At 43.2% G+C, this 12,724-nt stretch overlaps 2 protein-coding genes across 2 annotated transcripts in view; one reads left to right on the top strand and one right to left on the bottom strand.

Annotated features, from left to right (window-relative positions):
• The window catches only part of ACP6 (acid phosphatase 6, lysophosphatidic), a 23,967-nt gene extending 21,837 nt beyond the window's left edge, over nucleotides 1-2,130 (top strand). Inside the window, exons 7-10 of the mRNA XM_032780985.2 lie at nucleotides 355-455; nucleotides 1,145-1,240; nucleotides 1,471-1,636; nucleotides 1,957-2,130. Coding sequence (XP_032636876.1) covers nucleotides 355-455; nucleotides 1,145-1,240; nucleotides 1,471-1,636; nucleotides 1,957-2,094 — 501 coding nt within the window. The 3' untranslated portion in view covers nucleotides 2,095-2,130. The remainder of the gene's footprint in view (nucleotides 1-354; nucleotides 456-1,144; nucleotides 1,241-1,470; nucleotides 1,637-1,956) is intronic.
• Nucleotides 2,131-7,773: 5,643 nt separating this feature from the next.
• Nucleotides 7,774-12,724, bottom strand: part of BCL9 (BCL9 transcription coactivator) — an 83,487-nt gene continuing 78,536 nt past the window's right edge. Inside the window, exons 8-9 of the mRNA XM_032780986.2 lie at nucleotides 10,970-11,230; nucleotides 7,774-9,962 (exon numbers count right to left, since the gene is read on the bottom strand). Of these exons, the coding sequence (XP_032636877.1) occupies nucleotides 8,848-9,962; nucleotides 10,970-11,230 (1,376 nt within the window). The 3' untranslated portion in view covers nucleotides 7,774-8,847. The remainder of the gene's footprint in view (nucleotides 9,963-10,969; nucleotides 11,231-12,724) is intronic.

The following is a 12,724-nucleotide window of genomic DNA, read 5'->3' as shown; positions in this document are numbered from 1 at the left end:
TATCTTGTCCCCCTATTGGTCCTCTGGTCAGGTGTCAGCCAGGTTTACTGAGCTTCTTAACCCTTTACAGGTAAAAGAGACATTAACCCTTAACCATCTGTTTATGACACTTGCAGGTGGTATAAGGGCCAGCTCCTTATATTAACACCCCACCCCATCCCAAAAAAAATACAAATGAAAACAAAAACCTACAACACCCATCACAAGTTAGTTTCCTACAGTAAGTGCAGGCCTGTGGAGTGTACATATTGTGAAACTTAGCCCATGAACGCCTGTGTTTAGGTGCGAGTGTGTCATCGGTACCTGCTTTTGGGTGGCTGCACACTGGATCTTACACCCCACATGTTCTTTCAGGTACATGACTTGCCCAGCTGCCCTGTGCTGAAGAACTTCCTGAAAATGATTGAGCGTCGATCCATCGACTCAATGATTTACATCCTGGAACATAATTCAAGGTGATGTCTCATATCTCCAGCCCCCAGCCTGAAGGACAGTTCTGCACTTCACTAGGTTGAAGGGGGAAGCGGGAAGACTGGGTCTGGATGAGCAAAGAATCCCTTTTACAGGATGTCATTCCAGACTCGTGGAATCTGATTTCCACCAGGCAGAGAATTATCCCAGTGGAGCATCACCTGTAACGCACAGCAGGGCTGCAAAGAGTGGTTGATAGTAGTGCGAAGAGCACCTTGTAGGCCTGCAGCACGTGACTTGCAGAACAAATTAGCTGATATACACAGCTGAGTCACTTTCACAATTGTTCGTAAAAGATGATAGGCTAACTTACTGCCAAAGGAAACAGTGTTTTTCCCTTTAAAAAAAAAAAACAGCCCCCAGCTGCAATGCCCAGCAACTCTTCTCTGGTGATGGGGACACTTCCCCTTTTATTAGGGCTGTGGTTCTAAACATGTTGGCCCTGCATTAAAACAAAAATGTTTCAGAATTCCCCCTTTCCTTCAAGCCATACAGAAGTGGAGGGTATAGTCGTGAGACCAGTACAAGTCACAACCCCTAGGTTGAGTATCCGTATATCAGAGCAAACAAAACGGGGAAGTGAAATAAGGGACAGATCAAGAGTTCTTCAACTCTTTCTTCGTGTGGCCCAGAGTTTTTTGTTCAGGCTAATTTCCAATTCCATCTGTTCTAGGGAGGTTCTCCAGATGTGTGTTGGTCCTCTTCTCTATGCTGTACATGAGAATATAATGAAAGCAATGGATCCATCATCTCCTGCTACAGAGGCCAGGTACAGGGCAATATAATTGTCTCTCTAGCTGCCATCAGTGACTGGCTGCACATGTAAAGAGCCAATTGACATAGACATCGAGTGTGTATGAGTAAAGGAACAGCTGTGTATTTAACTATTAAATGAGTTTTAAAAGCTAATCCATCATGCAAAGGCATGCAGGGTGGTAGCTAGACATCCAGAGAAATAAATGCAAAATGTTTATTTTAGTATCTCTCTCCCTCCCCCAGAAAGCTCATGCTCTATGCTGCTCATGATGTTACTCTCATTCCTCTGTTGATGGCACTGGGGATCTTTGATCACAAGTGGCCACCCTATGCCGCAGATGTGACAGTGGAACTGTATCAGCATCAGCAATCCAAAGAATGGTTTGTACATCTGTCTTACCATGGAGAGGTAAGGACTCAATGGTGGCTCTGCAATACAAGTGGCTAGATAGAGGGTCTTGCAGCAGATTTCCAGCCCACTAAGCTGTGGAATGAGACAGATTTTGATTGCATTTTCAGAGGGAACATGATAAAATATTCAGCCACAAGATGGGTAGGCAGGAGCCTAATTATCTTTGACCTGGCCACTGATTCAGTGGGATCTTTTGGCAAAGTTCTTTAACCACTGCCTCAACTTCACCTGTTTGAAATCATACAAAAGGGGTTTTGGCAACATAAGAATTTATTTATTAAATGTGTGTGAACTTGAACTTGATTGTCCCCCTGCAGGAACAATTGGTGAGAGGATGCAGAGCAGGTCTCTGCCCGCTGGAGGAATTTCTAAATGCTCTATCACACTATGCTGTAAATCCAAAGGAGTACAGTGTCCTTTGCTCCCAGATGGACAAGAACCAAACTAATTCATAAGTAGTATTTAAATAAAACTCAGTTTCCTGCCTTCAATCTTTGGTGTTTGAATTCTTTCCTCCCTCTCTCCATCTGACAAGTTGCTATGACGGTTACTAGACCTGTTCATGCCAGATGCAGGATTCTGCTGGTCTGTATGCACTGCTGCTAACTCGTGCATTTCCAGCAAGACAAGGTAGTGTGCAATGTGTGTGTGTACACACACACACACCCACACACACACACAATCTCAGAGCTGGAAGGGACCCTGAAAGGTCATTGAGTCCAGCCCCCTGCCTTCACTAGCAGAACAAAGTACTGATTTTGCCCCAAATCCTTAAGTGGCCCCCTTCAAGGATTGAACTCACAGCTCTGGGTTTAGCAGGCCAATATGCAAGCCACTGAGCTATCCTCTCCCCGAGTAACTCAACCTCACAGCTGGGTAGTGCATCTGCCTGTATGAACTATTGTCTGAATACAAAGGCACTTAGAGATTGTCTCTCACTGTGAAGGTGGCTGAAGATAGCTAAGGACGGAAGCTTTGGCCTGACCTGCTGCTGTGGACATGGAGGGGGAGTGATATTTTCCCCTAATAGCAAAATGCTGGAGTACGTCAGATAAGCTGCAGCCTGCTTCTAGAGATGACACTCTCCATGGTGCCTCCGTTGGTGTTTATGTTGAAACCAATATACTGTTGCCTCTTTTCCTTATTCTCACCATGATAGCCATGCTCTGCACAGAAGCGATCATCTCCTTCCTTATCTCACCTTAGTGCAAACATGCTGCTTGGGACTTAAGTACTCTAGTCCACTGATAGTGTATACAGTCCTCTCCCATTTCCAAGGCAGTAAAGAGGTTGCTGAAATCCCTTCCTACCGTCATGATACATATGGAAATGTGCTTTGAGCATACAACTACACCAAACCCAGATTAAGCATGGGAATGTACACTCAATGAACTCCTACGTGAATTTTACTTCTCAATTTAACAGGGAAGTTTAGTGAACTACTCTAGCCTATGCTTGCAGCTTTCACAAGCTGGGAAGGATCATGGCAACTTGTACTCAGTAAGAGCACTCTAGGAATACACCGGTTACTGTAGAAGTGCTGTTGATTTAAGTGGTAACACTCTTCTTCTCTGACCTCATTACCCTAGGAAAGTAGTAAGGAGCACTGCATTACTAGAGATGCCATGTTTTAGTTAGTATGTAAAACTCAGGCCCTTCATCATTTATAGCCATTAAGGCTCCCTTGGCGTTATGCAATAGCCTTCCTCTCCTAGTACATCTGGTTATTTACATGCAGTTTTCCTAAACAGCCCCCACAGTGTCACTGTGTAATATTATCCCTTCCCCCCTAAAGAGAAGCACTAAATAGTGTAGTGCTGTTGTAATTAATTGCTGGATGTATGACTGGAGGTACTAGAGTAATTCCTGTCTGAGAAACATGGGCTTGACTTTCCTTTGATATGTCATTAAACTGCTCCCACCAACCACAAATGCACAATGGGAGGAATGATTTGAATACATGTATACATCACCAAATTCTAAACTAACTGCAATCAGTAGCAAAGAAAGCAAACAAAATTTTTAGGGCTGTCAAGTGATTAGAAAGCATGATTAATTGCAAAATTAAAAGATAGTTTTAATCACACCGTTAATAATAGAATACCATTTCTTTAAATATTTTTGGATGTTATTTCTGTGCTGCTGCTACAGCTTGTGGTGCCTGGCACTCGGCCTGCAGCTCAAGGCAGACTCTGTGCTGTTGCACAGGGGCTGCATCTTGCTGCAGCTCTCCAGCCAGTCCTGGCTCACCAGGGGCACCAGATGCATGCAGCAGCGCCCCCCTGTGCATGGCACCTTGGTGAGTGGCTGCCCCTCATCCATCCTTAAGACTGGCCATATCTCCCAGCCACCAAGCCCCATCTTAGAGTTATGCAATTAGCATGTATAAAAAAAAAAAGCAGCTTTTACTTTGAGTTAATCACCTGTTAACAGCAATTAACTGACAGTCTTAGTAATATTTTATCAAACTCCTTATACCTCCTGAACCTACCATATAAGCCCATGGTACACCCTCATCTGGAACACCATGTTCAGCTCTGGGCTCACTAGCTCAAGAACGACAGTGCAGAATGTGTTCCAAGAAGAGCAATGGAAGTGATTACAGGGATAAGGATGAATTAGTGATATGGACTACCTGGAAAGGGGACATTATAGAAGTCTATGCAGTAACTAAAGATATACAGAAGGTAAAACATAAGCTTCTTTACCCCCATCATATAAGAACAAGACGCCATCTAGTGAAATTGAACAAGAAGTTCTGTGGAACTCATTGGCACAAGATACTCTCAAGAGCACAGGCAGATTTTGAAGGACTATACAGCTAACGAGAAGAACTGCTTATCCTAGGTAGGATAAAATACATTTTAGGAGTATAAAACCTTCATGCTTCAGCTCATAAACCTAGCTCTAGCTGACTGATTGGGAAGAAACTTCCCCTCTCAACAGTTATTCCATAATGTTATATATGGGGTTTCTGGCACTGGCCACTGTCAGATAAGGTACTGGACTAAATGGAGTACATGTCTAATTCAGTATGACAAGTCTAATATAAGCACAAAACTATCAGGGAAGGGTGGTGGTGTGATGAAAGTATTAAGCCAAGATCTGCTGAGGAAGCTGCCTCTGTCTTTTGCTCATTGTTCATGACTAGCAGTAATATTCTCCTGCACAACACTCAGCCAGAAGTGAGGCAGCAGAAGGACTGTGTGCTGGGGGCTTTGTCCAAGACTGTATACACTTCTACCCTGATATAACGCTGTCCTCTGGAACCAAAAAATCTTATCGCATTTTAGGTGAAACTGCGCTGTAGCGAACTTGCTTTGATCCGCCGGAGCACACAGCCTCGCCCCCCGGAGTGCTGCTTTACCACTTTATATCCAAATTCATGTTGTATCAGGATAGACGTGTAGATCTCTAATGTCTATATAACCTCTAGACCTCTAGACACTATAAATAATAGTTTTGAAAGGAATTCTGATGGGAGATTAGTGTACTTTTACACAAAGACAAATACCAAAGGAGGAAGTTAAGAGCTGTAAGTCTACAAGGCTGGAGGACACTGCCAACTGCTAAAAAGCAAATACAGGTATGAAGTAGCTGAGGTAGTGATGCCAACATGGATAATATTTTTCAAGTCATCAACTCCAAAACAGGGAACAGGGCTTCTCGCTGAGGAATCCCGCTACTCACAGTTCATGCAATGTATGTCTAAGGATAGACTAGTAGAGCCAATCGCTGTATCTAATATGATTAACTGAGAAGTTTCTAGAAAGGAAAACTAAGCCTTAATGTAATACAAGTTCATTTAGGGTATCCAGTCCATCTCCCTGTCAATGCAGCATCCGACATTTTTGTTTGGTTTTTTAAACTAGAAGTCCCTCAAACTTAAGAAAAAATAACTATAGGGAAACATTTCTGATGTTGATTTAAAGACAGTGAGCAACGAGCAGTTAAAGTAAAGAACTGGTTTTCATGCAGAGGAGTTGGTAGGGAGAAGGTCTTAGAACTTGGTGTGGAAGTTTCATTACAGTAGCAGAAGTGGATACTGAGTTGAAGTAGGGCCTGTGGCTCCAACACAGTAAATGTTAGTGGAGTTTTCTTTTAAGGATTAAAAAGAGAGACACCAGCTGTTTAAAACATAGTATATAGCACAAGGTGTTGAAGTGTGATGTCTACAAGAGGTAGCTATAAAAATAACTGGAAATTATCTACATTGGCTGGCTCTGAACCTGGAGGATCCGCTGCTGAAAGTGGGAGAAAAATGAAGGGAGCATGCCAGTGGCAGAAGTGAGATGAGATCTTTTAAGAGTCACTGCTACCAAATTGATGTAGCAGACCATGGTATTTCTCTAACTGGAGTCTTGCCTTCTAACTTTGTTCATTTCTCTTCAAGAACCACCACACCAAATAGTGAATAGATTTGGCAGAGGAGGACTGCATATATTTGTGTGTGAAGACATGAGTGTGCAAAAATTACAAGTAGAAAAGAATATTTAGATTAGACATGATTGATGTATTTAAAATTATGAAGTGTGGTGAAAATTAATCAGCTGCACCTCTTTCTGCTGTCAGAGAACAAGCAGATTCTTGATTAAATTATTGGTGCTGGGCTTATTGACTAAATTAAATCTTTTATATAACATATTTGCAATCTGTGGCCTACAGTGCCTTAGTAGATCATAACAGATGCTACATTTAAGAGGTCTAGATAATTTGTCTAGGAGTCACATTTATAATTAGGAATAGTAAGGTATGTAGATGCCTAAATTCATATCAAAGAATGAGGCTTAGGCACTGATGCCACTCAGGCAGTAACATGTCCCAGTACCTTCTGATTCAACATAGGTTAGATCCCAAGAGCATAAGGAATGTTGTAAATCTTCCTCTGAAGCATCACTTAGTGGGTACCACCAGAAGACAGATATTAGCTAGCTGGTAGGATAATTTGTATGCAAGATACAGATCCTTACTTGCATGGTTCTTGAGTAGATTAACCTGTTATATGGTTTGCAACCTGGGGAATGTACTGTCTTTTAGACCCTGATTCTAAGAATTGTGTGTGTACTTTACAGATGAATTGTCTGCAATACCACAATCTACTACTTCAAACAGATTTCAAATATTTACCATGTATTTGTGATATAGGAGGGATGTTACCATTAAGTTTCAGAAGTTCACCATCTGAGGGTTACCTTTTGGGCTTTTCTGCCATCAGGCTGTGCAGCGATTTAAAATGAGAGTCTGAATAGCAGAATGTTTCCTCCTATGTTACTAAAGAGAAAGAGCAGCCAAGCTTGTATGAATAAAGTCTACTACCTCATACTTTCAAACAAAGCAGGAGGAGGATTTGAGAATAAATTACTGTTTTACTCTGGAGAAAGAACTATTTTTAGTATCCAGTCTCTCTCCCCATGCATGTTACATAAAACTTCATTGCTGAAATTCTCTCAAAAAAGTCTGAAAAAGCAGAGACGGAATTAGACAGGGATCAATGAAACAGCAGAAAGGCAACAATTTACCCAAGGTTGTCTAGATAAAAAACCTGCTCACTGAGGATTTATCTAACCCCTTTGTCATTTAATTCTTCCCTTTACCTTAGCTTCTAATCCACAAGTCAGAGACCCTACCTCACTCATCAGCAACCCAGTGTGACAAAGAATCATTGAGTGTAGCCATTTGGGCAGAGACACTTTGGCAGTGAACAGACTTTGCGAACAGTGTCATACTTTCTCCCTGTTGTAATAGAAAGGAGACACTCGCCTTGCAGTGGACCAAGAACCGCTAACCCAGAAGGATGTCCAGAAGCAGGAGTTGTTTTACCAATTCTCCAGCCCTCAAGGTATTGAAAGAGGCTGTGGATACCATCTCCAGGGTTTAGGTCTGCCCCTTTGAGATAATGCCAAACTCAAAGAAACAATCAAGTTCAGCTCAGGCTACGTAAAATGAGTAAAGGAGAAGTGAACTGAAAGAGGCACAGCAGCCAATCCAGTACCTTTCATAAGATACGAAAGCTAGTCCCATCTAGTGGCTAATATGACTGTGACGCTAATGAGGGAACAAACAAGGAGAAGTCTGTCAGTCATCTGAAGTACACAGGACACCACTGGACTGGATTTTAAAAAAAAGACAGTCCATTTTTGTAAGAAACAATATATTTTATTTTTCTGACACCACAGCCCTGGCGAGTGGTTTTGTACCAAATTTAATGGAGGTTACACAGAACGTCTTACGCTGGGGAAGAAGAAAAAATAACCACAAAAAAAAAAAAATCCTGGATAACTTTTAGTGTCTGATCCACTCCCACATTAATAAAATCACTTGGGGTTTCTAAGAAAAGGAGAATAGGAAACAGTGAGAGAAAGACTACTGTAGAATGTAACAGTGTCCAAGTCCAGCCCCTTCCTGAAAGTGGGAAAACTCCCCACATGAGGAGAGGCTCTCCTAGATTTACTCCCCAAAATAATACATTGTATTGCAGCTGCCAAAGGAGGAGACAGAAGGGGACGGAGAGAGAAGTCTATTTAATAAGGAGTGGGAGGGAGAGACAGAAGGTGCTGGACAGCACTCCATAATTTGAAAAATATGTCCTTAACTTATTATTTCTTTTAAAAGATTCCCCTCACTGAACTTAAGTTCCTTTTTTGTGCTTTTCATTAATACTCTGCTCTGAGGTCGTAGTTTGGTTTTCTATACATTAGAGTTGAAGGAAAATAGTCCAAAGTTCTGAAGATGGATTCTCCACCTAAAGTAAACAGCCTAGAATCCCATTCTCCTCTCACCCCCAAAGACTAAAGTCTCTGCTAAAATCCCTTTTACAATATAGTACAGTACACAAAAAAAAAAAAAAAAAAAAAATAACCGAGAGTCCTGGGAGAAGCCAGTCCAAAGGACGTAAACATACAGAGAATGGTGCAACTTGTGACAAATGGCAATTCTCAAAATACAGCTACAGATTCTCAAAGCAGGTGCCATCATGGGATACTGAAGTCCACAAAAATAATTTTTAAAAAATAAATCTTAAAAAAACCTGTTAAAATGAATAATTTGTTTTCAGGTAAATTCCATACATTCGAGATTTCCCAAAGCATCCTCTGGTCTCTTTTCACCTATTGCATGGCCAAACTGTACTCCTGAAGCTCCCGAAAAGCCGTCAGGACTTGGAATCTCATCTTGACAAGGATCAGAACATCCAGTCTTATGGTAGCAGCTTAAAACATCATGTTCCCTGGATTTCCAGGGCCTTGGCTAAATCCTCCCATTCCAACATCAGCAGCCATACCTCGGGGTCTCATCTGGGGGGGAATCATGATGTTTTGTTGGGGTCCCATCATGCCCTGCATTGACATCATCATACCAGGTGAGCCTACAGGACCTGGGTGGCTATATAGCCCAGCAGGGGCTCGGTCCTTGCCTGGAATCATACCCACAGCAGCTACTGGGTTACTCATTAGCGTGGGCTGACCAGGCATTGCTGTTTGTGCTGGTGACATCATCCGATGATGAGGTCCCATCATGCCTTGCTGCAGAAAGGCAGGTGGTCTCATTGGGTTATGGCCTGGCATAGATGGAGCAGTTCCGAGGGGGATATCAGCAGTTCCCACTGGCCCTGGGCCCCCCATTCCAGGTAATGCAAGTCCCATTCTTGGAGTCTGCTCTCCTATCATTCCCTGCATATGAGAAAATCCAGGCCCAGGACCCTGCGGCTGCTTGCGGCCTGGAACTTCCCCACGAGGGAAATACTGCAGTGTCTGGCTAGGCTTCTCTGATGGAATTATCCTGGATAGGTCAAACTCTGGTATTCCAGTGGCTCCAGGGCGGATCACCTCCTGCAGGTCTGGATCAGTGAAAACTGAAGGCATATTTCCTAGAACAGTGAAGGAGTCTGGACCCCCAGGACCTCCAGTCTTGCAAAGTGCTGGATCTGTTGAACTTTGGGGCAGGTTGGTGGGACGCCCCAGAGGTCCTTCTCCATGGAAGCCCATTCCAGCAGGGAAGTTGCTTTGTCCTCCACTGGGGCCATTGTGTGGAAAGGGCACCTGCTGGGGCGGGGACTGTACTGGAGGAAACCCCTGTGGGAAGCCCAGGCGTCCTTGAGGTACCATTGGAGGCTCCTGGGAACCATGCCCCATCATTGGATTGTGTGACATCAGACCAGGTCCTACAGGAACCCCATGAGGAGGTATACTGGGTCCCATAGCATTTGGAGAGGGCATCTGATTGGTATGGGAAAGAGGCTGGGTCATTCCCATTGGGCTAAGGGTTGGCATTGGACCCACTGGGTTTGGACCTGAAATTCGAGGATTCTGGGAATTAATGCCCATTCCTAAGGAAGAAATAAAAAAAAATCAAATTTAGATCAGACAATCAATGAAGACAGAAGAACTGTGTGTAATATTCCTGGCTCCAATTTAAAAAACAAAATTAGTGCCAGTGAAAGATGCTAAAACTTCACTTTCTAGGGCTACTGTTCTATTTAACCATAAAACTTACACAGCACGGGCTTCAGCAGCCCTACCTTGTCCTCACACTGTTCCAATGTGACTGAACGAGGCTCTTAAAGCAAGAGAAGAGGTCACTCTAGAGCTAATCCATGTTATAACCATTTTGTCAAGACTGTCAACAAGTGGGAAAATTAGTGGCACATGTGTGTGTGGTGGGTAGGAGTTGTTTTATAAACATCCAGTGGACAAATGTTTGTGTAAGTGAACTGAATACCTCCCTTCCAAACGTATGGCACCTGCATGTCAGACGGCTCTCATCGCTATTAGAGCTGGTCAAATTAATTAGTCCATGAATGCTGCAATTTGCCATCAAGTATTTATTTAACAAGTCATTTTTTTTCCAAGTACATGATCAGCTCCAATCACTACTGTCCTGGGCAGACTGTAAACCAGTAAACTACAGGCGAAGTCTTCAAATACCTGTTACCAGACTCCTGGACCTGAGAGTTATCTTTTTCAATTGTGTTCTTATCCCACTGGCTTAAAAAAAAACAACAAAAAAAAAGAACAAAAAAAACACCACAAAACAGATTTCTATTTTGTTCCAGTGAACAACAACAATTTGGGACAGGGGCTTATAGTGTAAACACATTTCACTCATTGTAGAGCAGGTCACTAGGCCCAAAGGGACAGGAGTTTTCGTTTCTCTTCTCCCCTAATGCCTGGATAAGGAACAGAGCAGCTTCCCCCTTATTCTGGCACAGGCCAGACAGTCACCATGCTCCATCCTCTGTGTAAAAAGAGGGTGCACGTTTCTGGGAAGCATTCCAACCATTTCTTCTCCAACAGAGACAGAGCACACAGAAGGCTGGCTGGGAACCTGCCTTACCTGGTAGATTGTTCATCGGTGGCAAATTTGGGGAGCGTGCTGGAGGGGAGTCATCATCCGAGCTAGCCACAGTCTTGATGGCATCATGGTAGAGTGGCGTAGAGCTGGGCATGGCAAACTTGGACATCCTAGACATCATGATGGAGAGGGGATTCTGGGACAGTGTGGGCTCTGGAGGCATCGTGTAGGGACTGCTAGAGGGAAGATTTCCAGGGAGAGTCACAGGAGCAGACTGGCTGACAGTGGAAGGTGGTGGGCCACCTAAAAGAAGAAAGGATTTAGGTGGCTTTTTCCTCCTTTTAAAATAAACCCCTTTTCTCCCAGAAATCCCCCTCAATGGTTCCAAATAATAGTAGTGAGGCAACCAGTTAAGTATGGTTGAAACACACATTGTACTCTTAGACAGTGGCTTTCTGTCCATGTGGTTTCTTTTGGGAGGAAGACAATACTATTCCCAGAAGCATGGTCAACTAGTTAGAAAATTTTTCCCAAACTTCCATTGTAATTCCCTTTCCATTTATGCCTCAAATCCGAGCACAGAGACAGAACTCAGAGGACATACAGCCATAGCGGGTCATACACCACAGGCATCCATGCCGATTTTTGAGAGCTCTATTAAAAGTTTATACAAAAAGTTTCCTGTTTTGATTTAAGCTTAAATCTTGCATATAAAAGCTCATTACAGTTACAGTTTCAAGGAGTCTCTTTCCGTATTAATTTAAAATATCCTTCCCTCTTCCAAAAGTGTAAACACAATTTTCTGCTGCTCCCAGTCCCCATGTCTCCACACCAACAAGCTTCAAGATGCCTGGCCCAGTTTTGGAGCAAGGGATCATTGCTTTCAGGAAGAAGTTTAAAACACTCTGTTGTCAGCCAAACAAAAGCCACCACCAAAAACCCCTCTGTATTAAAGACCCCTCTAGGCACAAAAGTAGCCACAGATGAGAGAGTCTGGGTCTAATTGCAGCAAGTCAAGCCGAGATTCAATGCCAAACCAGCCTCAGAGGCCACTCTAGACAGAAGTATCCAGATTCTTCCTCTTTCCCAGTGTGGCACTTTCTAGGCATAGGACGCAGAATAAGATGGCTAAATGACAGATATTAGCATACAATGGACATTAAGTGTCTATAGTTAGAACCACTGCTGCCACAGGAGCTCACAACTCACTAGCATGTGTTTCTGAGCCACAGGAGCAGTCTATTCACTTTGAACAGGAAAAAAGCCTGCTGGTCCCTTTCAATAGCTATCATTCTGCAACACTAGAGGGCAATGTAGTCATGCATCTTTCACAGTCTCCTCCCAAACTCCCGCAATAAGGAGGAGGTTTCACAGGCTGAAAAGCTCTTGAGAGCTGGTTCCATCACACTGCTGCTTCTGCTGCATGGAAACACTGCACACCAGGGATTTACATATTAGGAAGCTTGTAGGAGAAACAGACTCAATCATGTATAAGCTCTAAATCTATGAAGGAGAAATGGGACTAGTGCTGCTGAAATGCCACACACACAGGTTTCTGGATTCATACGATCTATGTTCTTAAGATTGTACAGTCTTTTGTGCTAGACACTGGTAGTCCCTGCCCCATGCATCCCAGTCCATGACTGGGGCTCCCAGGTGCTAGGATAATACAACCACCACCACTGATACACTCCACAGATCTGCAGCACATCTCTGAGGACCAGCTGCAGAGAATCTACCTGCTACCTCTAACTATACATGAAAGACAAAATCTGAATTTATATCAACAAAGTGCCT

This window comes from Chelonoidis abingdonii, chromosome 1 (genome assembly GCF_003597395.2).
Source record: "Chelonoidis abingdonii isolate Lonesome George chromosome 1, CheloAbing_2.0, whole genome shotgun sequence".
Taxonomy (NCBI): Eukaryota; Metazoa; Chordata; order Testudines; family Testudinidae; genus Chelonoidis; species Chelonoidis abingdonii.
This window is presented reverse-complemented; position numbering and strand designations above follow the sequence as displayed.